Here is a 23,400-nt window from a genome sequence, read left to right on the forward strand (position 1 = left end):
CGCTAAGTAATAGCAAAAGGATTAATTGCAGTCGTGTCTTTGTCGTGATTAGGAAAGTAGTCTACCGTGATTGAATCAGTGGGCAAAGTTGAAATTTCTTTACAAAAGCTGTGCGCCTCTGTGAATGTGCAAGGCCAATGTGAATGTGTGTGAATGAGAGTCGGAGCGAAGTGCATTCCGAATAACAGGTGCTTTGGTGAAATGCTCTTTCACGTCTGTGGTTAGAGCTGGAAAAATAGGTTAGAATGTAGTACAATTTCCACGGTTCTAGTCCCGCAGCCCTCATTGCACCTGGTACTGTGCGTCCTACGAGGCAATTAATGCAATTAGCTGTTAATCCATGAGATGTAATCCATGAGAAATGAGTATACCCGGTGATGGCGATGATGTGGTAGTGCGTGATTTGAGAATAAAATAAAGCTCCCAGCAATTGGAACTACAGGTTGGCAGCTAAACATCACCCACTGGAGTCGTAATTAGTGCGAGGAAAGCTAAGTTCATTTGCCACTCGGGTGCAATATACTACTTTGCTTATTATCTTTCCCCGTTTGTCGATGACTCAGTAAAAAAAGAGACGAAGACACACGCCCCAGCATCAGCAGCTGCGGTTGTCAGGATGGTGCTGAAACTTGAACTGCTGAGTCCATCGAATCTTCCCACGACCGCAGGCGCAAAAGCAGTGGAAGAACGCTAGACGTTGAAGCACATCCAATATTAGTGGGAACGTTTTGCATCTTGCAGCACGTAGCAAAACGGACGGCGTATGCCAAATGAACATTGTTCGAATTGTTGTGCATGAGTGCTGACGAGAACGGCTTCATCCATCACTGCACACATTCCGAAGCATCCTGCTGCACCAAAGAGGGTGTGAGAGATACCGCAAATGCATCTACAACTGTCAGGGTGCATCGCAGGATTCAGTGTACCACAGTGAGCCTTTGGGGGAACAGGTTTAAGCAACGCAATATGTAAGTGTGCTAAGGGAAAAGTAAGGTCAAAGCCATTATTATGATTGATTGTTGTGTGTTCAGGTTCGGATCGTTCCACGTTATGTCTGGGTGACATGGTAGTACCCGGACATGGTCAGTATCTCAGCTGACCCGGAACGAAAAAAGCTTTAACCATTTGGTTGAGTACGCGCATCTGGTTAGGGTTCTATGTTTCAAAGTTTGTAGTACGTGACAGTGAACAGGCACCATAATTGTTTATCTTATATTTATATCTTTTTCCTATAAAGCTACATAGATGCTGTTGATTTAGGCCTGTTTTGCGTACCGGTTGGCTATCTGTGAGTTCTGAGTTGCTCCTTTTGCCTTGGCAGTGGACATTAATTATGGAATACTATAGTGGTCTAGTAGAGATTTAAACGTTTCATGAAATTGTTGTAAATTGTGTTTAAATTGTCTATAAAATAGTAATGTTTTTTTTCCTATGATGAATTACTAGGGAAAGCACACATAACTTCCATTTATTGAAAAAAAAATGTTATTCTTATTAAATTGCAATAGTTGTATGTTTAAGTAACTAAAAGTTAATTTATTCCCCGATATTAGTATATCATGTAGTAACTGTTGCATTTTATCTAAAATCTGTTCCAAAGAATATCCACAAAAAAGGAAAAAAAGAAAAAAAAGAAATTTGTTGCAAAATCGCATTTTGATAAAGGCTTTGATAAACGTCAAGTACAAAACTAATATAAGAACCCTTCCCGCGGTTTAGCATACGATATTGGCCTACCAAGCAGTGTGACCAGAACTACCGATTTATCTGTATTCCTACCGATTTTCGATAAGCCTACCGATTCACAGACGAGCACCCTGAAACTATAGATTTTTCATGAGTCCTACCGAAAATCACAAATTTTTCTTAATATTACTGAAGAAGTCATAATGTCAAGAATGAATTGTCTACAGACAAACAAAATGTTTTTAAAAAGACCGAGTTTTGGCTCTTTTTGTGCCGCTGAAAACGACAAAATTAAATTTTCATTTTCCCTGTGAACAACACCCCCCCCCCACCCCGGTCACACGTATCAGCTGAAGAGAACATGAACTGAACAGAATTAGGATCATACCGACAACTACCGATAAATTTTTTGCTTTCCTACCGATAACGAGGAAAATAATCTGGTCACACTGCTACCAAGCGATCTTAACCAAAAACGGAGTATATTATTGAATGTTGGTTCGTTAAAGCAAACCAACTCGTAATATAATCAACAACGTTAATTTCAAATATTAATTGTCAAAACTTAAAAAAATAGAAAAATTCGATCTAGGTACTAAGATTATGCGTTAATGAATTCATCAACTTTTTCAGTAACTTTCCTATTTTCCTTTCTGATTGAATATTGAAAATTAATGCATCTTACAAACATCACACAAATCGACATGATTAGAGGAATGACAAGTAGCAATGATTAACAATGCTAATAGGTGCGATAATATACTGTCCATTGAATTGTTCCATCTCCTTCGGGGCACTCTTCTAATGCTTTCCATCACAGGAAGGGACATTTTAGCAGGCGGAACAAGCTTATTCCATGCTCGTAGAACGGACGGGCACGTACCAGCACGTTTCGCATCCGGTGTGTTGCATTTCTCCCCTGAGAGGCCGTTATTTATAGCTTGATGGAAAGCGACGATGCTCGTACCGATACTAGAGGACTGATGATCCTTTGCCGGAACGCTTCCTTTACGGTTTCGCTGTGTTGTGTTCTCTTTCCTTTGTTACTATTTTCGTGCACTATACGACTTTGAGGGAGACATCGTACGCATTCGCTTCACAACCACATACCAGAGACAGACGGTGCAGACAGTGTATTCCTACCACCGTAGTATATGTTGGGAATTACATCTGAAACGTTGTGTGTGTGTATGTTTTTTCTTTTACTACCACAGCAGCTGCCTGACCTTTGCTGCGTCGTTGAACGATAAAATGTGCAATGTTAACTTATTGATCTTCGATGGGAAGAATTGCATCGGTCACATGGTAGACCTGGTAGATGGTCGAAGAAGAAACGGATGATGAGTGTACTATAGCGAAAATGCTTTTAATTTGTGAGATGGCACGTGTGGACGTAATTCTGAAAATACATCTCTAGAGTACTGTCAAGGTTACACACAATATCATTGGGAATATCATCGAACCCATCATGCATTTAAAGATTGGCGATGATTCTTTCTCAAAAGATATTCAGTGAGTGATTAAATTTTCGATCATTTATCACTGATTTATCACAATAATTATAAACATTGAAATAAATTAATTACGAAAAATTATTTTTCCCATTCTAGTGTAAACCTTTTACCTTCTATTGGATCTAAATAATAGATGCGAAATATATTATTTTTAATTTGCTATCTTCCGAGGTGGGATTCCAGACTTTCAGAATCTTATTGTAAATAAGGTCAATGGTCAATAAGGTCAACAAAAAATGTAAATCTTTACAATTATCAATAGACCATGAATTGCATACTTTCAGGGTTTTAAGAATCAAAATATGTATGCGAGTTAATTTAAAAATTAAAAGTTGTAATAAGCTCTCGTGTTTGTTTTGATATTTTGGCTTAAAATATTTTTTTTATGTTAAAGAAAAAGGTCTTTTTGTAAGGGTAACGAACAATTTTCTCGTTAAAGTTAGCTAGTAGTCTCCAGTAGTTATAAACAATACGTCGTTCTTTTAGAAACAAAAGCATGCAGAAAAACTATGGATAATAATGAAATTGAGTTGAGAGAGCAACAGTTAATTATTAAACATAAGATCAACATAACATAAGATCATAAGACATTTATGATCGACAACGATCCAACAGAGTAATAACATTGACTATGAAAAAAAAATAAACGCACAATAACACACTCAATAACACACTCAATTATCGTAATGTATCAAAAAAGCTTATACCTTGTCGTTAACATTTCATCAAAACTAAAGACAGAGTCAGAGTCTTAACATGTACTGTCGTTGTACTAATACGAAAACCAGGAAGCACGGCTTGTCTTACAGCTTCACATAAAACGCTCGTCAAACTGGTTAAATATTCAACAACGATGTGCATAGTTTCGGCAATGGTTATCAAACACTGCACCGCACCATAATGGCAACAGAGTAGCATAATTTATTCATCCTACCGTATCTTTTGTGTTCGAAATACAGAGGAGGTCGTACGACGTTGTTTAACTTCCGTTTGTAGGTGGTCGGAAATATCTGGCGGTATGATTTTGCGGTTAGGGAACGCTGTTGTGCCAATTCTTGAAATAACATCATTTTTGAAACATGAACATAAGAGTTAATTCAAACATGGCTTAAATTTTGTTCGATTCCGAGACTAAATAACCATCATATTTAACAGATTATTAGATTGTTGATATACAGTTGTTTATTTATATCTTAAGCTGGTCCTTAGGCTGGTATATATCAAAATAGATAGCATCTTGTTCAAGCTCTTATTATTGATTGAAAAAAACTTTTTTTTCTCAATAAATCGAGCAAAACTAATTAGAAACAAATAATGAGCGATTCCATTCGTTACTTAAAGCGAGTCGTTTTAATTTGAGTAGCAAATACTTGAGCCGGCTTCCACTTCGGCTAATAATGTCGAAAACTTTAGGAGCCGCTAGACGAAATATATTGTTGTATGCCTACACATTAAGTATCATCGTCTCGTCAAAGTTTGTTGACGGATAAACAGCTCTTACGTGGGATGTATGCATTCGTATCCTTCTTTTTTCATGTTATGTTTGTTTTGCTTTCGAACCACAGTCAAAAGCGAACCAAAGTGTTGGAATATTGCCCAGAATGGGAATGTTACCCATTCTGGCAGCAAAGTTTGGCTAAAGTTTTATAAAAAAAACTTTAGTTCAAAATAAGTTTGTTTTCGTGTTTCATAATCCAGGGATATTCAAGGCGCCAAATTTCCAATTCATTTTTATCTTTTTGTTATTCTTGCATTATGTGCTCTTGCTTATATTTCTATCTTTTTTTCAGTAGGTAATTGCCTTCTGAATAAAAGAAAACCTAGTTTGCTTTATTGCTTTCGTTAGGTATTTCGATTAATCAAAATAGTTTTGCCATTTTATTGATTTTTTTTACTGTCATATAATGCACCACAGCAAAACAAAACACAGGCACGCGAACAAATCATACCATAAACATAAAACAAGGCTGCACGCATCGTTTGTACTCGCATAAAGAAGATCACGATCTGCAAAAAAAAGGCGTTTATAACTCTATTGCATCCGTATCCCTCTAGCGTAAATGGGCAGTGACGCGTAAACGAAGCTCCCAACACGGATGAATCATTTATTGCGAAAAAATCCTTGCTCCAAGTGCGATAGTTTTATTGGGTTAAGGACTGTACTTGCCCGCTGCTAATGGCTTTCGGCCGGGCGGCACTGTGCGCTGAAGCAATTATTTGTGTGAAGGATGTGTGCTTGTAGAAAACCTCGAAAAGTTTTCCTCCCTCTAATCGGAGTTTTGTATTTTGAAGGTAAACCCTCGGGGAAACGATCATATTAGATGGATGATTAAAAGTTTTAGCCCCATGAACCACGCCTAACTATATGCATAATAAACCATTATATCTTGTGGGATTGAACCTTCGAAAATTGTTAAAGTGCAAAACTGTTCAGCGGTTGTTTTGACTTCATTTAAAAACAAAACAAAACACTCCGTTTACATACTTTCATCATTTAAACACGAGCCATAGAAACTGTTATTCGATCTATTATTGAAAGGGCATTTGTTATTGTTGGCAATTGTTATTTTCCACTGTTGGGCAAAATTTTCTGCTAACGACGAAGGAATTGCAACGCAAACGAAACTAATTGGACGGAACCGTCAAACACCGGCGGGGGCCAACTGTGCAAAAGGAAATAGATAACGCAAAAGATACATCTGTGAAAACGCACACAATCATTGAACCGTTGAATTGTATCCATAGTGACGGGGTTAAAACGATATGATTCGATCGAGATGGTGATTCGTAACAGATATCCGTAGGAAAACATAGTAAGCCTGCCAGGCACAATTGCTGTGCTGTTGTGCTATTATATTCGTTTTGCTTTAATTTTTTTATGCGTTGTACCAGGCAGCCTCAGACATTACTGAACGCTTTGTACTAGGCAAAACCAATTAAGTCGCTAAGCAATTTTAAAACGGTGTACGGAACATGCATTTTGATTGAGTAAGAAATAGATAGAAGATAGACGTTACTAAGCAACTTTAAAGAAATTGAAAGGAAAATGCTCGATTGACAAGTTTCTCTTCTTGGCATAACGACCTTACAGGTCACGCCGGCCATTTCTGGCTTACTAGACTTATTTTACCACGTATGCTGTAGTGAAAACAGTTTTATTTGTTAATAATTTATAAATGGTTGATTTGTAACGCAAATTATTAAAATTTAAAGAACCATCCAGCCTCAAAGAATGTGAATTATGCTAATTATATTCATAAAAATGGTTAAAAGCATATAAAAATTTGAAAATGTTTAAACAAGCTTTAATAAATACTTTAAATGTAAAATCAATAAAATAACCAAGCCGTATCTGTTTTCTATGAGCTAAAAAATAAAGCTCATATCAAAACATATATTTGATAATTGAATGCAAGTCGTAATGAACGCAGATAAAAATATAAAAAATTAAAAAAAAATGGTAAATTTAAAGCGGAATGCTAGAAAAATTTATGATATAAAGAGAAGAGATTGGTAAATGAAAGACGGAAAATAATAAAAAAGTGATAGTGACACTTGAAGATTAAAAAGCACCGTTGTATAATTTACAATTAAACAAGAATTGTGTTTCATCAGGCGTACATACCCAAGACGCACTCCAACTCTTAGATGGGAGTAATTAAATCAATAAATTTTCTTCTCAAAACTAAGAAATGGATGTGGTTCAATACAAAATTATTATTCGTTTACTCACGCAGTAATGCTTTATATTAACTTGCAAAAAAGGAATGAATAAAGGAAGCACCAGAACCAATAGAAAGTTCAAAATGCTTAAATAAGAGCTACTTGAGGCCAATCCGTCCGTTTACGAATGCAATAACTGTTCCAATAATGATCCGTTTGCTTTTCCTTTCCGGCAGCATTCATCAGTGCGGTCGTCATGAATAAATCATTGCAACGAATTACCTTCCTTCGGACATCCGAGCGCCGAGATGGAGCGGACCGGCCAACAGTATGGCCGGGTTGCGTACTGCCCGTACAGTGACTCCAGCTCGTCGGAGCTGCAATCTTACGTGCGTCCGTTCGACACGGTACGAGCATTGCACGAAACAGTCGTGTCTCTGCGTACGGCTCTCGAGGAGTCACGCCGTGAAGTAGATCAGCTACGGCAGCAGATAACCGTTCGGGAAACGGTTGAGCAAGGAAGAATCAGTGCCGGATTTAGGGGCATCGAGCTGTCTGACGGCCAAAGAAAACAACAGTCAACTCATGGTGTTGAAATACCATCCACATCAGGGATTTTGAAGCCGCCAGCAAATTTTAATGCTAGTCGTGAATCATGTGAAGATATCTCAACAACTGCTGTGGAGGATAAAAAATCAAAAAAATTAAAGAAACGTAAAGTTAAAGCACATCCAACATCAATAGATGAGAGCTGCTCGAGTCCACTGATCGTAGAAGAAGAGGTCAAAAGGATAGAAGATCCAGTGCGATCGAAAAAGACATCGCCCAAAGATGTTAGCTCTGCCGCACATCAGAAAGTGTCCGTAGTTCCCGACATACAGATAGTTTCGCACCCTGGTGGTGGGCCACATTCTGCCATGGCGTCACGAATAGATGTAAAGATCAAGGTGTCTTCTAACATCAACATGGACGGCAGCAGTTCCGAAGCAGAAAGTTCTGAATGTCAGAAAGATTCTCCAACAACGCCCGATGCCGCAGCAGACCATACGCCAGATGACGAGGAAAAAACGATTGCAGAACCCGTCGAACGTGGAGCGGATGATGATGTGACGGTACGTGAGCAAGTACTGAAGGCGGATGGTGCAGAGAACTTGCGTGTGAGCGTCGTAAATGAGGAACACTTGAGTGTGAGCAAAAGTTCGGAAGCGATCAGCATAAAGCAGATATCGTCGGAGAACTTGCATGTGGATACGGATCGTCAATCGACGACCTCCATCTCGGAGGGAGATAATTCGGTATTTGCGGAAGATCCTGCTACAACCCAGCCGGAAGGGGAGTCACACGGAACTGGACCCATTACGGGTAGTTACACGTTGGCTGACCCCTCCAGTGATCCTCGGCGGAGAATTAAGAAAAGTGAGTCGGAAAACCAAGAGGAAGTGGACGATATCGAATTGATTTTCTCGTCGGATGATAATGCGAAAGACATCACGCAGGAAGACCTAGTGTCGATATCGGATTACGAACCATGGCACGAGGCGGGTCAGTCGGGTACTCCGGTACTAGTGAGCTTCACTAATTTGGGGTCTGATGCAGACAAGCTGAGCTCACTCGAGCGCAGTGAAAGCGAGCCGGTCGAAGGCTATGAGCTAGAGAAGGGTAAAAGTCTCGAAAGTCAAGACTCACTCAGCATGGACAATAAGAAGAAAAGCATGGACTTTAGCACAAAGTCGTCCAGTTTGGAGAAGGACTCGAGTATGGACTATGGCGCGTCCGGTGGTACTGTAATTCCCGCACTGTGTCGTGCATCTAGCAGCCAGGATGACGATGGTAAGCAGAGCGATAGTTTCGATGTCGCTGGTTCGAATCCTCTGATGGCCGCAGGTGCACTGGGCCGCCGTTGGACTAACTACAATGTGCTGATCGAAACGGACATCTCCAAGTGTGGCATCACGGAGGAGAACATTTTGGAGATGGGTCGTCGCAACACTTGCCCAAATCCTCCCGCCTATCGGTACGTTCTACGCGTCCGATCCCAGCGGGACGGATGATGATTAATCCTTTGCCTAAATTAGGTTTCTGAATCTCTGCGTGCTGATGTACTTTTCTGTGTTTTTTCCTTTTCCCAAAGTCCCATCATTCATCCCGGCAGTCGTATGCAATCGACCGGTGCTAGCACCAATCGGAGCCCGCTAGCAGTGAAGTTCTCCCGTTCGCCACGCACCTACTCACCGCATCAGTATCTGCCACCGGGGAAAACACTCCGTACCGTGATAGCGGCTGAAAGTGGCGTTCGGGGAGTGACCGGTGACGAGGTTAAGCGCTCCCAGGCAGCACAAACCGATATATCTGCCCTGGCCCAACAATGGCGCTCCGAAACCCACCTGACCGGTTCCGAGTACGTGCCGGGGCTGTATACACTACCGTCGAAGTTCGTTCCACCGACACCCGGTGGAAAAGGTAAATTCCCACTCAGGTAAGCTAACCAACGGCACACGATCTTCCGCCATATTCGTGCTTATTAGATTTGGAGTTCTTACTGAGCTAAATTACGTTATTACACCTTTGGCTCTTGAAACATCAGAAACTCAACAAAAAACACACACACACATTTTCTCAAACAAAAACCCGCTGAAATTGAGCATGAAACAGAACCACTTTCGGAATTTGTTGCAGTTTCATATACTGTACACTAATATACTAAAGCATTTTGCCTGTTTTACGACACACAAATTAAATGCCCGTGTAAATGAACCCAAGGAAGGGTAGCAAAAATTCCACGATGCTTGTAATCCTCGAGATATTCGTTACGTTCTTACGGGAAAAAAACTAAAATATGCTTCGTTCCGACGCCTACCAGGGAACGAAGCGCAGATCCACGTTGATTTTGACTTATCGATACGTTTTATTTCGTCCGTGTCGAATCGATCCATCGCCTAGTGACAGGTGGTTACGGATGGTAGACATTTTTGCATGGCTGTGGTCGTGGCAGGAACGTGGCAGTTGCTACTTATTAGAGGGTTGGCATTTCCTTCTTTTTTGCTGCTTCCTTTATCCCATCGGGTGTGCATCGGGAACACCCGCCAGCTTACGTAAGAAGCTGCCACGTGCAGACGTTACGTTGAGGATGATGTTCGCAATCGATCGATTGGAGAGAAACATTTAAGCAGCTAAATCTTCTGTGCTAGAAAGCTGATGGTGTGTTCGGTTTTGATATCATATTTTTCTTCATCGGAAAGACAGCGGGGTTGCTTAAGTATTAAAAAGAAACTAATGAGGGAGCTATTTAAAAAAAAAGTTGCTCAACTGTATTAACACACTTCTAACTGAGTTGGGCTTTGTAAAAACACACACACATATTAAAACATATTTGCTAAAGAAAAATGTCTGATTTCCATGCCAGTACATAAACCCCCAAAAGTATGCAATTAATGCATTTAACGGTAGCTTTGTGCCTGTCTACGGTATGGATAAATGGACAACTCAGAAGCCGCCTGTTTTTGAAGCCCTCTTGAGATGGTTGTCGATTGACAAAATGTCAAAATGTAACGTTTCAATTTAACCTTCATTTCAATATCCACCTACCCGTGAGTGTTTTTTGCACTTTTAAATCTTAATAATATAATGAAGCTATCGGCTTGAAACTTTAGGAATCATGTTTTCTATGATATACGCAAAAACCAGATTTTTGTAATTTTTAATACTAAAATATACTTTTAATTCAATATTCGATTTGTACCCCTTACTTCTATAACCACCTACCCGAGTAGGTAATACAATTTATACAGGAGTTCTGCTTTAATTAAATAAAGTTAAGTAATTTAAGGCAACTTTAATGGAAATTTGACGGCAATACAATAGCTAAAAACGAAAATATTTATACTTTTCAACGCAGAAAAGGTCAAAACTAGTACAAAATGCATGACATACCCAGGTAGCTGGTTATAGAAGTAAGGGTGTAAAAATGTTTGTTAGAATAAAACTCAGATTCGAATAAAATTTAAAAAAAATGTTTAGTATGAAACTGTTTTGCAGTTGAATTGAAGTCAAAACATCTTTTAGAATTGAATAAAAACTCATTTGAACGTTTGTAATGTGCAAAATTCAATAAAAATTGCATTACCTACCCGGCTAGGTGGTTATATGTAGAAGTAAGGATGTACTTTTGGTCATTGAAACAAAGGTTAATTCAGTTTTAAAACAAGTAACAGTTTTACAGAACATTCATTATTAAAATTTTGTTTTGAAATTCACAATTAAATTGCATAAATATTGAATCAAGCAATTTGTTCAAAGCATATTAAACTGTGTTTGTAAATTAAAGCACACACACACACGTTTCAATTTTGATCGATTTTGATTAGATTAAACTCATCTTGAACCGAAAACAAACAATCTATCTTGCGTAAAAAAAGGATCAATACAGCTTACGAGAAATGTGAGACTTTTTTTTGATACTTTTCCTTCATTTGTTTGCATGCTCTGATTCAGTTTGTTTGTAGCTTATAGAGAACAAAAAAAAGGAGACGAAAAGCAAACTTTTCTTATGACAGGAAATTGATATCTATTTATCTACCCACGGCGGTCTTGGGTAAAATCGATAGCTGCTAAAGTTGTGTATCAACACAACCATCCCGTTTTGCAAACACTAGCAGATAATACAGATCGGTTTGTAACTACCGGAAAAAGTTGTGTGACACATGAAGAGACACGGCTAGACAAGGCAAAGAAAGGATAATATATTTAAATGATGTCAAACATCAGTTCAATCCGGCTATCTTGTAGCCTATCCGTCCATGTTTCCATAGGTATGATGTTTTTCTTTTTATTCGGCTAGGGTTCCGCATCAAACGGGCTTTTGAGGGTTACCGGTTGCTCACAACAAAATGGCTTACACATTTTTTGTTGTTGCTGCTATTTTGCTTAACACGCACTAAGCAATTCACGAATAACAATATAATCATGGAGTGCGAAGTTGCTCATGAAAATTGATATCATTCGTCGGGAAAGATACATTTCCATTACGGATCGGAGGATTTGATCCGTTCGTGTGCGTTTCGAAAATTCGTGGAAACTAATCTTTATGCAATCATGTAATAAATTCGTTTCATGATTAAATTTAATGGCTCTAGGTTCGTAGGTATATTGATGGTGTGGAATATTTGCATACGCCATCATATACGTTAGTGTGTCTCATACCTACATCTGTGCGAGTGCAATGGAAATTGCAACAGTATAAATTTATTTTTTTCGCTATCAGTATGACAGCATCTGTCGTATTTTCAACATTAAAAATTCCCTTTTATATAAATGTGTTCCTTCTGTACTAATAAATATAAACCAATGCGAACAAAATGATATTTCGTGAATGTTGTTTGGAAATATGGACAAAAATATTTGCCCAGAATTAGTCTTGGACTATGTAACTAGTCCTAATAATTTAATAACTGCATCCTATCGAAACGAAATAATTATCGCAGACTGTTCGCTTCCTACCAACAGCTCCTTGCTACGGGCATTAGTGAGAGGAAATTAATTCTCACGATAGATCATCGCTTCAACGATTATACACGGGTTCGCTTTTGACGACGTAAAATGGCTTGATTTAGAATATAAAAAATAACTACATGGCTTGAAGCTCTTACTTTCAAAGTAAGAGTATGCAGTAAAATATTTAAACGTTTTTTTTAATTTAATAAAAAAAAATCAATCAACATTGATGATGATGATACAATCTTCGTTAAAAGTTTGTTGTGTATTGAAATCAATCAACTCATATAAAATAAAATTCAATACATTCTGCAGAATAATGAAACAATCAACATTATTGTCAAATATTTAAACCCTATCTTTTTACGAGAAAACATAAATTTGATGAAGGATCAAGGTTGTTGAGTCAAGTTTACCACCTGTTGCTCAGACGACGACGTTATCAGAATTCGGAAGGATAGATAAGCTTCAAATATTAATACGGAACCCAGAAAAAAAGGGCTAAGGAACGAATCACTTTTCGGTACCAATAATATTAGATGAAATAGCAATACGGACCGTTCTATACGAATAAAAAAAATAAGAAGAATTTTCATTTTTCTTTTCAAGTAGCCAAGTATTCCACACTTCGGATACCCAATGCAGTTTACCTTTTTAACCATCTCAAACTTACCCAGTAAGAAAAATGGTGATTGGTGTTAGTCATACGTGGTCCGAGAGCTTTTTGGGTTTCGTTTCCAACACTCTTGCTGTAATCTCAATCTTATGAACCGTTTTTCGTGTACGAAATAAAAAACAAAACCAACCAGATTGGAAAAGACTCGTAGAAAATTCACTTTCAAAAGGGTACCGAACGGTCAAAAATTTCTAAATGGTAGAGAGAAAATAAAAACTGTTCATAAAAATGGTACATTTTTGGTGAGGTCCCTTAACCCACAGATTCGTGCAAGAAATTCAGTTCACTTAACACAAGCCGGCCGTACGGAGAAATAGTTGATTAAAACCGCTGTCAAAATGACGAGAAAATCCTGCACATTGCGTTCAACCTTCCAATGGCCACAAGGTCACGGCGACCAAAAAACCCCTTCTAGCCGAACCGAGCTGGGAATATCGAGTGACTTCTAGTGATGAGGTACTTTAAAAGAGTGATGTTGTTCGTTGATGGACAAGAAAGCTCACCTCACACCGTAAAATGGCCACCGAAATGCCCGGAGTGCGGGAGTTGAGTATGTGTGCCAAATTTTATTTATTACGTCGGCACCAACCACACAAAGCACAGTTTGCGGTCTTGCTTGGTGGCACCGAGATGTAGTTCTCTTGTGCATGTTGTTTGTCCTCAAGGCGCTGTGACGCGATGCGAATACGAAAGCGCTTACTTTGTGTGCATTTGCTTTCGATGGACAAACCAAAATGAAGAAAATAATCAAACTTCATTACAAAAACATTAGTCTAAAAAAATAGTTGGAAGAATATGTCCATACTTTACTTTTGGAAGATCTCAGACCTATTGTGTAGCACAAGCTATAATGTAATAAATTCCATACTTAGCAAACGCAAAAACTTGCTTGTCACTCTTGAAATCAGTCAGTTTTTGGAGTACAACTTGGAGAAAACAGTATATGTGAAAGCTTATAGCAAAAAAAGGTTTTGGCTTTTGTGTAATTTTGTGATACTGATCACGCATCCAACATTTATGACCGATCGCAGTATATCTCAAAGATGAAGTACAAAAAGAAATAAAATAGAACACACTCTAAATGTTTCGCTAAGTTTAAATGCGTATGGAATCGAGCTATCCGGAGATCAATCTGCAGTAGTTGGGTTAAAATCAAATTAGGTATGTGGATAAAAAAACAATCATATTTTTCATAATTCACCAAGGGTTGTTATTCTTAAATTCTCATATTCAGACCGGGGCGACCTTGTGGCAGAGATGGTAGCGGCGCGGGTCTCTACACAACAGAACTCCCGGGGTTCAACTAGCATTCGTATCCTTCCGTACGCAGGGCTGACTTGATTATCCTGCTACGAGTGAATAAAGTCAAGGAAAGCCAGAAAAGGCAGACCTTGAAACTTCTTGAGCTTTTGTTGTAGTGCTGCCACAAAAGAAGAAGAAAATTCTCTCATATTCTCTTGAATTGCAGCGTTAAACTCCCTCATATTGAATAATCATATATTTTTATGGTTATTATTTTCCTGCACATATTCCAAGAATTGTATGCCGTAGAATGAATGTAGAATATTACTAAAAATAGTAAAAAAGGGTAAACGTGGATTGCGTAAAAATTGTTTATAGAATTACAATCGCACCGGTTGAAATTGCATTCTGGATAAATACTGAAGGCATAGTGTCAAGAACTATATCCTCAAGAACTAATATCCTACACCATGTTTCTTGGAGCCGAATGTGCAATTGTTTATAGCTTTATATTGTTTATCGAATCATCTACACGCACAGGATGTTTTAACGGACTTTAAAATAATTCTATTATTTTTTGAAGAAAATTACAATTGCCATCACTGATCGTAACCCGTAAAAACGAGAAAGCTGAAGAATGTGAAAAGATTTTTTTATAAGATATGCTTTTACCAAATATACTCTTACGTTCAAGTAATGTAGGTATGAGATCATTCAGGAACAAAGGCCATATAGCACAAGTATACATTTGGCTATTGTAAACTATTCCTACGTGAACGAAAAGAAAGAGTATTTCATAGACAGACCTAGTTGGAATCGATCGTACTAGGTTCGGTTGACCTGTCAAACCGCATTGTTTGCAAAACTTGGCTTTAGGTATGTTGCTCGATAATAGAGTGGTAATTACTTAGAAACTACTAAATTACTTAGAAAAACAAAACTAAAGCACTAGTTTGATATCATCTCATTGAATATTCTACAAGTTTCGGTAAGGATTTATTTGCAGTTTTGATGTTTTCTCAGTTCTGTGGGACACGTCAGGAAACAAGCGCATCACTTCAGGAGAATAGAATTCACATACGTAAAAGAATTGTTTATCGCACGCTTCACCATTAGATTTTCCACCGGAGATCATCTTGAGACAGTGTTTCCCATAGCTGTCCCATAATCATTTGGCTCTTCATGTCTGTAGTTGCCGTATCCGTTGAGACTACCGACTGGTTTGTTTTGTGAAAGCTAGATCCACGATCCTTCTAAACCCATGTTTGAGCCAGAGTTGCAAAAAGACTTGGAGTTGATGTGGAAATCGATGTCAACTCCGGAGTTTCACGGAGTTGACGGCGGTGTGAACTCCGAAATTGACTCCTTAGTTATGTTCGGATTGGACTCAGGAGTTGATTCCGTAGTCGAACGTGTTAAGTTCGAAGAAGGATCTTGTTTTAGATCATCTCATCCTTACCATTCAATAGTGTCCCAGGTGTGAACTCAGAATTAACTCATGAGACTTAATTTAATAAATCAGTATGAAGCAATTGATATTCACAGTATTCATTGTCACAGATACAATACTAATGATTGTACAGTTTGAAGCAGCAAGCCTTTTAATTGTGTCATGTTCTAAGTAAATGCGACATTATTATTTTATTACTTTTTTGCCGAATGGCCAAACACTACTACGTTACTAAACCTGAAGATCGAATGTGTGAGAGTTTCCAATTTTGTTAAATGTGACCAAACATTTTGTATTAGGTTGGGAAGCGAAACAACAATTTACTGTTAGCGGACTCTGTATACTGGGTCTTTGGTGTATGTGGTAACGGCACCGGTCCTACACGTCAGGACGAGCTAACAAATCGCATCCGGACCGTAGATAAAACAGAAACTGAACATGTAAGTAGGACTGATATTCCTACTATGGGCAGATATAATCAAGGAGAACCAGAAATGACACGACACAACTTTATTTTAGGTTGTCGTCCCTGAAAAGTAGATGTTGGCTTTTAACCTTATGTAAATGAATCTCGTAACTTATGCTCGAACCTTTCGTAACCATGTGCTACATTGGAGAGCTGTAAATCTCCGTTTCTTAATTCGTCTGCTTCTGCCTAAATCTTAATTAACTTGCGGAAGATGTTTTTGCGGAAATTTTCAATAAACCTTTAAAATTTCAATCTATGATTATATATTCTTCAATTTTCTTATTACCTGTTTAGTGTTTTCTCTCAGCTTTTCTTCTAATGTAATGCAACCTACAATCCACAAAGCCAGGCATGGGCACAATCGCCGGCTTCAATACATATGTACAGCCTAATACGCAAAAGTGACTAACAGGTCCTTTAGCTTTTTTATGGCATGTTTTGCGCCATTCCAGCATGTCAGTTCACCATTGCATCGCCCAGACACTAGCAGGAAAAACGACACATAGAACCCTTTAATGGTGTTCTTCCATTCTTACGAAGGATTATCACCAACATCAGCACTTTTCAATTGTCATTCCTACACTCGGTACACTTGGTGGCTTTGGTGCATGTGGCTAAGAGAATATTGCTCTTTTGCTGGGATTCCTGCTGCGTTAGCTGCTTTCAGTAACCGTTACCATTCCAACACCAAGCCTCTGTTTTGCAAAGACGACTCGACAACTTGGCGTGACTTTAGCACATTTCGCCAACACCATCCCGGCCGGATGTCGAAAATATCCGTCTTCTCCTGCGGGCGGTTGTGGTAGCTAAGGGTGCAGGTTATGCTCCGTCCACTATCTTGCACTAGGCTTTAAAATCTTAATTGTTTTGCGGGCAAACCCCTTAGAGAAAACCTATAAAAGACACTAAAAATAGAGGAAAAGGGATGGGAAATTGTATTATCCCCCGCAGAATAATGTCTTTATCATGGTCCGTGGTAAATACAATGGCGTTTACTTGTCATTTTTGTGTGTGTCTTTTCTCGCCGGTTAGTAGTTTCCTGCCAATTAAAGTGTCGCTATTACCACACACACACACACACATACAAACACACTTACATACACACTCACGAATACTATTCGCAAGCAGATTGTGAAAGGATGAAGTTAGCATAAGGGCGAAACTATATGCTCATGCAAACACGCTGACGGGCTGACAAACAAGAGCCACATAATCAGTCTAAACCACACGTACTATCTAACGCACACACACACAGATGTATATACAGAACGCAAAAGGTATCTTCTTCGAGGCTCAGCTTTATTCTACTGGACCCAATCTTGTACTATGCAGGGGTTTGGTAGAACTATTATTTACTATGAATTTAAAAATAATTTCCAAATTTTGATATTTCAAATTGAATCATTTTTTGCGCCTAAATGTATGCTATTGATTCTTACTTTTTATTTTGAACAGGAAAATTTGTTAAATGTAACAATTGGATTGATAGAAATTAAATTGTAAGGGAGTGCTTAAAGCATGAATTCATAAAAAGAATAATTATGATTAAAATGTACGACTAAAAACATATAGTTCTAAAGCAGTATGTTTTAGTCTTTCAGATCCTAGTAAAATACCAGATAATGTAAAAAAATTTTTTTTTTCATTGTCAAAAAAAAAATTCTTAAAACATTGTCTCAAATAGCTTTTTTGAACAACCCCTGCATAATGAGTCTAGCGTATTGTGTATCTCCCAGTGAAGAACACGCCGTAATCGTGGTGTATCTCTTTTGATCTCTGTTCATTTCTTTGCTGCTCGCTTAATGCTCTGGAAAACACGACATTGCGCTTCTTCTCCCGCCAGACCGTCGGATAAGACGCAGGAAGCGCGCCGGGTGCTGTTGAGCGATATTAACTTTACCAGCATGGTACCGGAGCTGTCCCGATCGGCCGATCACCTCTGTCAGCATCAGCAGGACGAGAACGGCGACCCGAACCGGTCGCCCAACTACTGCAAGGGAAACCTGCTAAGAACACCGGAAGCCACCAAAGGGTATGAAGGGACATGTAACGACATCCATAGGAAGACAAAAACGAGACAAAACGACGAAATGCAAAGCTTCCACGGTACAACGATACGTCTAGCTTTCCGGGTTTGTTTTGTTAATCGAATCGAGTACGAAAGCCATTGGTCAGACGAATGCATGGAGATGGCAAAAAAGAAACCCATCTGCAGATGACCTACCTTACTTGCCAATGGCTAGACGACACTTTGAAAACGTAAAAACTGACTAGACGCGACCGGGAAACGAAAACGCCAGACATAATTTTTATTTTCCAGGCGCGGAGTGTTTTGTTTCTTATTGTTTCCACTTCCACTCGGTGTATATTTTGTGCTTCCCCTAATATTGTTGGCGATGAATCATCATGCCTACGATAAATCTGGGTTATAGTTATGAGACGATTTATCTTTGTATAGTCCGTCTGCTGATGTCACCATGACATGGGTTCTGTTGCTGTTGTTTACAACAATTTTACAACTGTTGAGGATTGCTTGTATTATTACCGTGTATACTCATATATTGCGTTGTTGTGTTTTATTTTTAACGCCTGAAAGTATGCAAACATTGTTATTTTAATCGCTTTTGATTCCAAGGAAGTTGTGTAAATTCTTAAGCTCTTGTTGAGCAACAGATGGATGAATATTAAATACATTGCATACTTTTAGGCGTGCTCAAACAAACCACCAATACAGTAATGGACCGATGATTGGAGTATTGATAAATTGTTTTCTTTATTAATAGTTCATCATATGTTACTTACTATCTTTATATTTTCAAACAAAGCTGAAGAAGTCCATATTGTCTTCACATGTTGTTAAACAATCTTTTAAAACAAAATTGAAACAATTTAAATTCACGAAACCACAATAATATATTTTTTTCTGTTAACGAAGTTTAAATCTAAAGAAAATTGAGCTTTTTTTATTTTTGATTTCTCTTACGAATTTGTCCACAATCATCGTGATTTAGCGTAGGGTAAATTTATTTGTTATTCGAAACGTGTCGTTTACCATCTAACGAAGCCGCAAGAACAAATAAACTTTGCATCAGGCAAATCCGCACCATCTTTTATTCCTTTCCACTCGGTGCTTTGGCATGATTTATGATTGTCTTGGGAGAAAGAAACCCAAGCAAAACCGTTGCCCTTTCCGTCTTTAATCCCAGTCCAAACTAATTAGTAATATGAGTTTTTCCCACGCTCCTATCTCCTCTTTCCCGGGCCAGCATTCCACCCAGCTTCAGCATGACATCGCCGGGTGTATCGCAGTGGACGGTAAACGAGAGCAGCATTGCCACCCAAACCACCCAAACGGACGCACTGTGGACGAATCGGGGTGATTCGTTCGACTCGTCGAAAAGCTACTCGGCCGGTTCGCGCTATTCCACGCTCAGCAAGCACCATCGCTCGCGTAGTGTGCCCTCGATGCGCTGTGCCATCTGTCGGCAAACACACCAAAACACTGCGCTGAGACCATCGGAAAGCATGCACTATACACCGCGCGTCACCTTTCAGGAGCAGCCGGTACACAAAATCCGCGGTTCACTGCCCGACTTGCGGCACGATTGCAACTGTCCGCGCCGGTACGGTGGTCCATCGCTGTACAGGATCCATGGTGATTCGGGCGGATCGACGGACAGCTTGCTGGAGGAGGCGGAAGAATTCCTTCGCCGGTCGCTCGAGGGTGGCAATATGCTTGCGATGGAAGATTCGCTCGGCCAGCTTGACGTCGGTGTACCGCCACCGGCAACGGCTGGACTATTGCCACACGTAACCTTTCATGCTGGACATGCAGGCCACGCACATCCATCGCTGCATCATCCAACCGCAAAACACCGACGGTGCTCGGAAAATGACATTCAGAGGGGTAAGTATGCGTGGACAAGGTTTACTGCTCTAGTTGTTTATCAAAAATGCTAGAGCGATAATTATAAGCTGTTTTAGTAAAAAATACCTACCATTTCTGGCGTTTCTTTATTTACGCCATAGCAGACAGTCTTGCATACGAGGGTACGGATGGAATTTGATATCCGGTACTGTCGTGTAGTGCCTTTATCACCTACACCACTGGGTACTTTACTCGATCTAACCCTGTTGCTGTTCCATTTCGTCGCGTATATTAAATGCAGTTTAACCCAAAATATTTTACAATAATATTTGATTGTACTGTATTTGTGGATGGTAGAAAAAGAATTTTGATTTCGATGATAAACTCGAAAGTCTGCTCTGTTCTCGAAAGGCAATCTTTTTTAATCAAAAATACGTTATACTTTATTAGTAATCATATTACCTAGGTAAATTTTAATTCAAATTGTTAAAATAAACGTAGAAATAATAATAGTAACAGTAAACAAATTCATACAAAAACGTGTTCAATTCCTTACTAGGATTTTTTTAAAACAAAATTCAACTTGCGCTAAAACGTGAGACACGCGGATTTCTCTAGAACGCATTATGAGCGTTACTCGGGAAAAGATTGTAAATGAAAACATATTGCATAGCTTTAGGCGCCAACTCACGGATTAACGCCGTTGCGAGCATTGAAGCATTCATATAATATTATCTTAAAAAATAAAACCACTTCAAATGTAAAGAATCACTGCTTTTCTACCCTGTTTAAGACACTGCGCTTTATTTCAAAAGAAATCTAACGAATAATAAAAAGCCAATTAATAACCCCCAAACGATCTTATGTAAAAACAGAACAGAAAAAGAGGAACAGCAAAATATTGATTGCATGTCAATGAAATAACTCACTATTTTCACATTGAATTGTACTCTAAGTCATGCAATGCACGTAACACGATCACCATTTATCATTTTTTATTGTACATTTTTTCTTCAATTGCTACCCTTTCTCCTAAAATTTGTATCGTAAAATGCCTTTCTTTCAGACTACATTCCCTCCAAGCAAGCGCTACCATTTTTGCCAAAAACGCCCAAATGTCTCAAGCCGGGCCATCTGGCGAAGGTTATCTCACCCAACGGGCGCGTCATAGTCGGCCGGGTACGGTACATTGGTCCCGTAGCCGGGACGGACACCGACGACACATACGTTGGGCTGCAGTTGCCGAACAATTTGGGCGACTGTGATGGCACTATCGACGGGAAGCGATTTTTCGAGTGGTACGTACAGTTCCGCCGGATTGCATATGTTGTTCTGGTGAAGGTGAAACCAATTTAAATTTTGTCTCGCCCAATACAGTGAACCACTGCACGGTATCTTCGTGCCGTTTAAGAAGGTCGTCATGGCATGGAACTCATAAAACTAAAACACATCTACGCAAAGGATCATCGTGTGTGGACCGAATAGGCTTGCATATGCGCTTGAGTGGACGAAAAGATGAAAGCTAACAACATGATGAAGATTAGCGAACCAACAACAGTAGACGAAAGGAAACGAACAGGAACGCACCGTTGTGATACAGGGAAAACGAAATGATTGATTGTTTGCCGACTGGGCAAAAGCAGGATCGATGAAAATGATGTCAGGAACACAATTATTAAAAATATGCTCTGGAAGGACTACGCGAGTGAAGAACACGGTAGACTACTGATAAAATGGAGATAAATGATAGTAAAAGATCAATGTTATTACACCGAACAACGCTGAAAATATTTGACGAGGCGCGTTAGTAAAAGGAGATCAATTTTCCTGGAAGAAAACGATTGTTAAACTCACTACAGTTGCGTAGTGATGTTACATTTATGTGTGACTACTTTAAAAAGGAGTAGGAAAAGTTGAAGCACAGAAAATCATACAAAAAGCAGCAACTTCCGATCTAAATGTAGTGGTGATGTTAAGCGACCTTAGTACATTAAAGCCTCCTTTCTCAACAGACACTTAGTAGCTGTGCCGTGCTATCGGATTAGAACAATAGAATGTGTTCTATTTTTGATATCGGTGTTTGTAGTACCCTTCACCCCATACGACGATAGGATGCAATCTCCACAAAGCTCAAACCATTGTTGTTATCCCGTTTATATGTGTGTACATGTGAGTTCGCATGTTAAGCGAACCTTTTGGGAAATTTGGTAAGAGATGTAAAACATAAGATTCAAGTCGCAAGGTTTCGATCAGGTGAGAATTCATTGCGAAGAGTGCAGAAAAAAAGGAAAAGAAAATATTGGCAAAATATTTGTAACTATTTATATAACATGTTGATACAGTATTATACTCTGTACAATTTTCTATTAATGCCGTTTGATACGAAACATTAAACATTGTATTGCAAAGAGTTATTTTTTTATTATGTGTAAAATCAGTTTTTAAATCTTTATTTGTAATATTGTTCTAGATTGATTTATTGAGGTTTTTGAATTTTTTGAAAAGGAAAATTCACTATCAAAATGATAATAGTGAAATATATCAAATATTTGTGTGCAATACATGCCTGAAACGAATGCAAACAAGCATTCCCTAGTCAGTTGTTCCAAATAATGAGTTCAAGTAAAAAAAAGTAGCCTAACTGAGAACATGATGGAATGAAAATATCCCAAATATTCTAAATAGTGAAACAAAACAATGTTGCTCTCGAATATGAAAGGCAAAAAACAAAACTATGAATGCTTTTGTTGGAAATAATAATAGAAAAGTATACACATTTAAATGCCGTTGAACGATTTCACCGCACTACACCAATTGCGGTCGCCCCGTTTGTAGGTTACAGTAGTAGCAGCACAGTATTTGAGAACGGAGGACAGTCAATCTTTTATTAGAATGTTGCGACCGGTTAAAATAATGCGACGTATTGACTCATTTTAACAAACATACAAACTAACAAAGGCGATTATGTGACGATAAATGTGTATATGCATATGATTGTTGAATGTGTTACACCTTTGCAGTAGAGTCGCAAACCCATTGCTAAATATATACAGTGCAACACAGCAAGTTTACTGATGTTTATGAGCCACAATCGTAACAGTACGACATTCCGTAAAGAGATGCTATACATATACACATATATATTTACGTGTAGCAAAGGAATAAATGTATGTATTCTCAGCTATTATTACGCCTCCAACCGCATGAAGCAGACTATGGGTAAACCAATATATAAATTGCTGTAACAAATCGTAACAGTGTAACAATACAAAACAAAAACATCGTAACAAATAAATGAACAGATGCAACACTATTTACTGCATTGTGCGAAACGTCAGCGCG

The 23,400-nt window shown here is 38.7% G+C and overlaps 1 protein-coding gene across 1 annotated transcript; it reads left to right on the forward strand.

The window, feature by feature from the left end:
- Positions 1-364: 364 nt before the first annotated feature.
- On the forward strand, positions 365-23,395 carry LOC125769850 (uncharacterized). Its single transcript, XM_049438784.1, has 7 exons — positions 365-968; positions 7,100-8,877; positions 8,995-9,339; positions 18,034-18,222; positions 19,457-20,097; positions 21,125-21,356; positions 21,436-23,395. The coding sequence occupies exons 2-7, from the start codon at positions 7,172-7,174 to the stop codon at positions 21,494-21,496; spliced, it is 3,174 nt and encodes a 1,057-aa protein (XP_049294741.1). The 5' UTR covers positions 365-968; positions 7,100-7,171; the 3' UTR covers positions 21,497-23,395.
- The last annotated feature ends 5 nt before the right edge of the window (positions 23,396-23,400 follow it).

This window comes from Anopheles funestus, chromosome 3RL, assembly GCF_943734845.2.
Source record: "Anopheles funestus chromosome 3RL, idAnoFuneDA-416_04, whole genome shotgun sequence".
In the NCBI taxonomy this organism is placed as follows: domain Eukaryota; kingdom Metazoa; phylum Arthropoda; class Insecta; order Diptera; family Culicidae; genus Anopheles; species Anopheles funestus.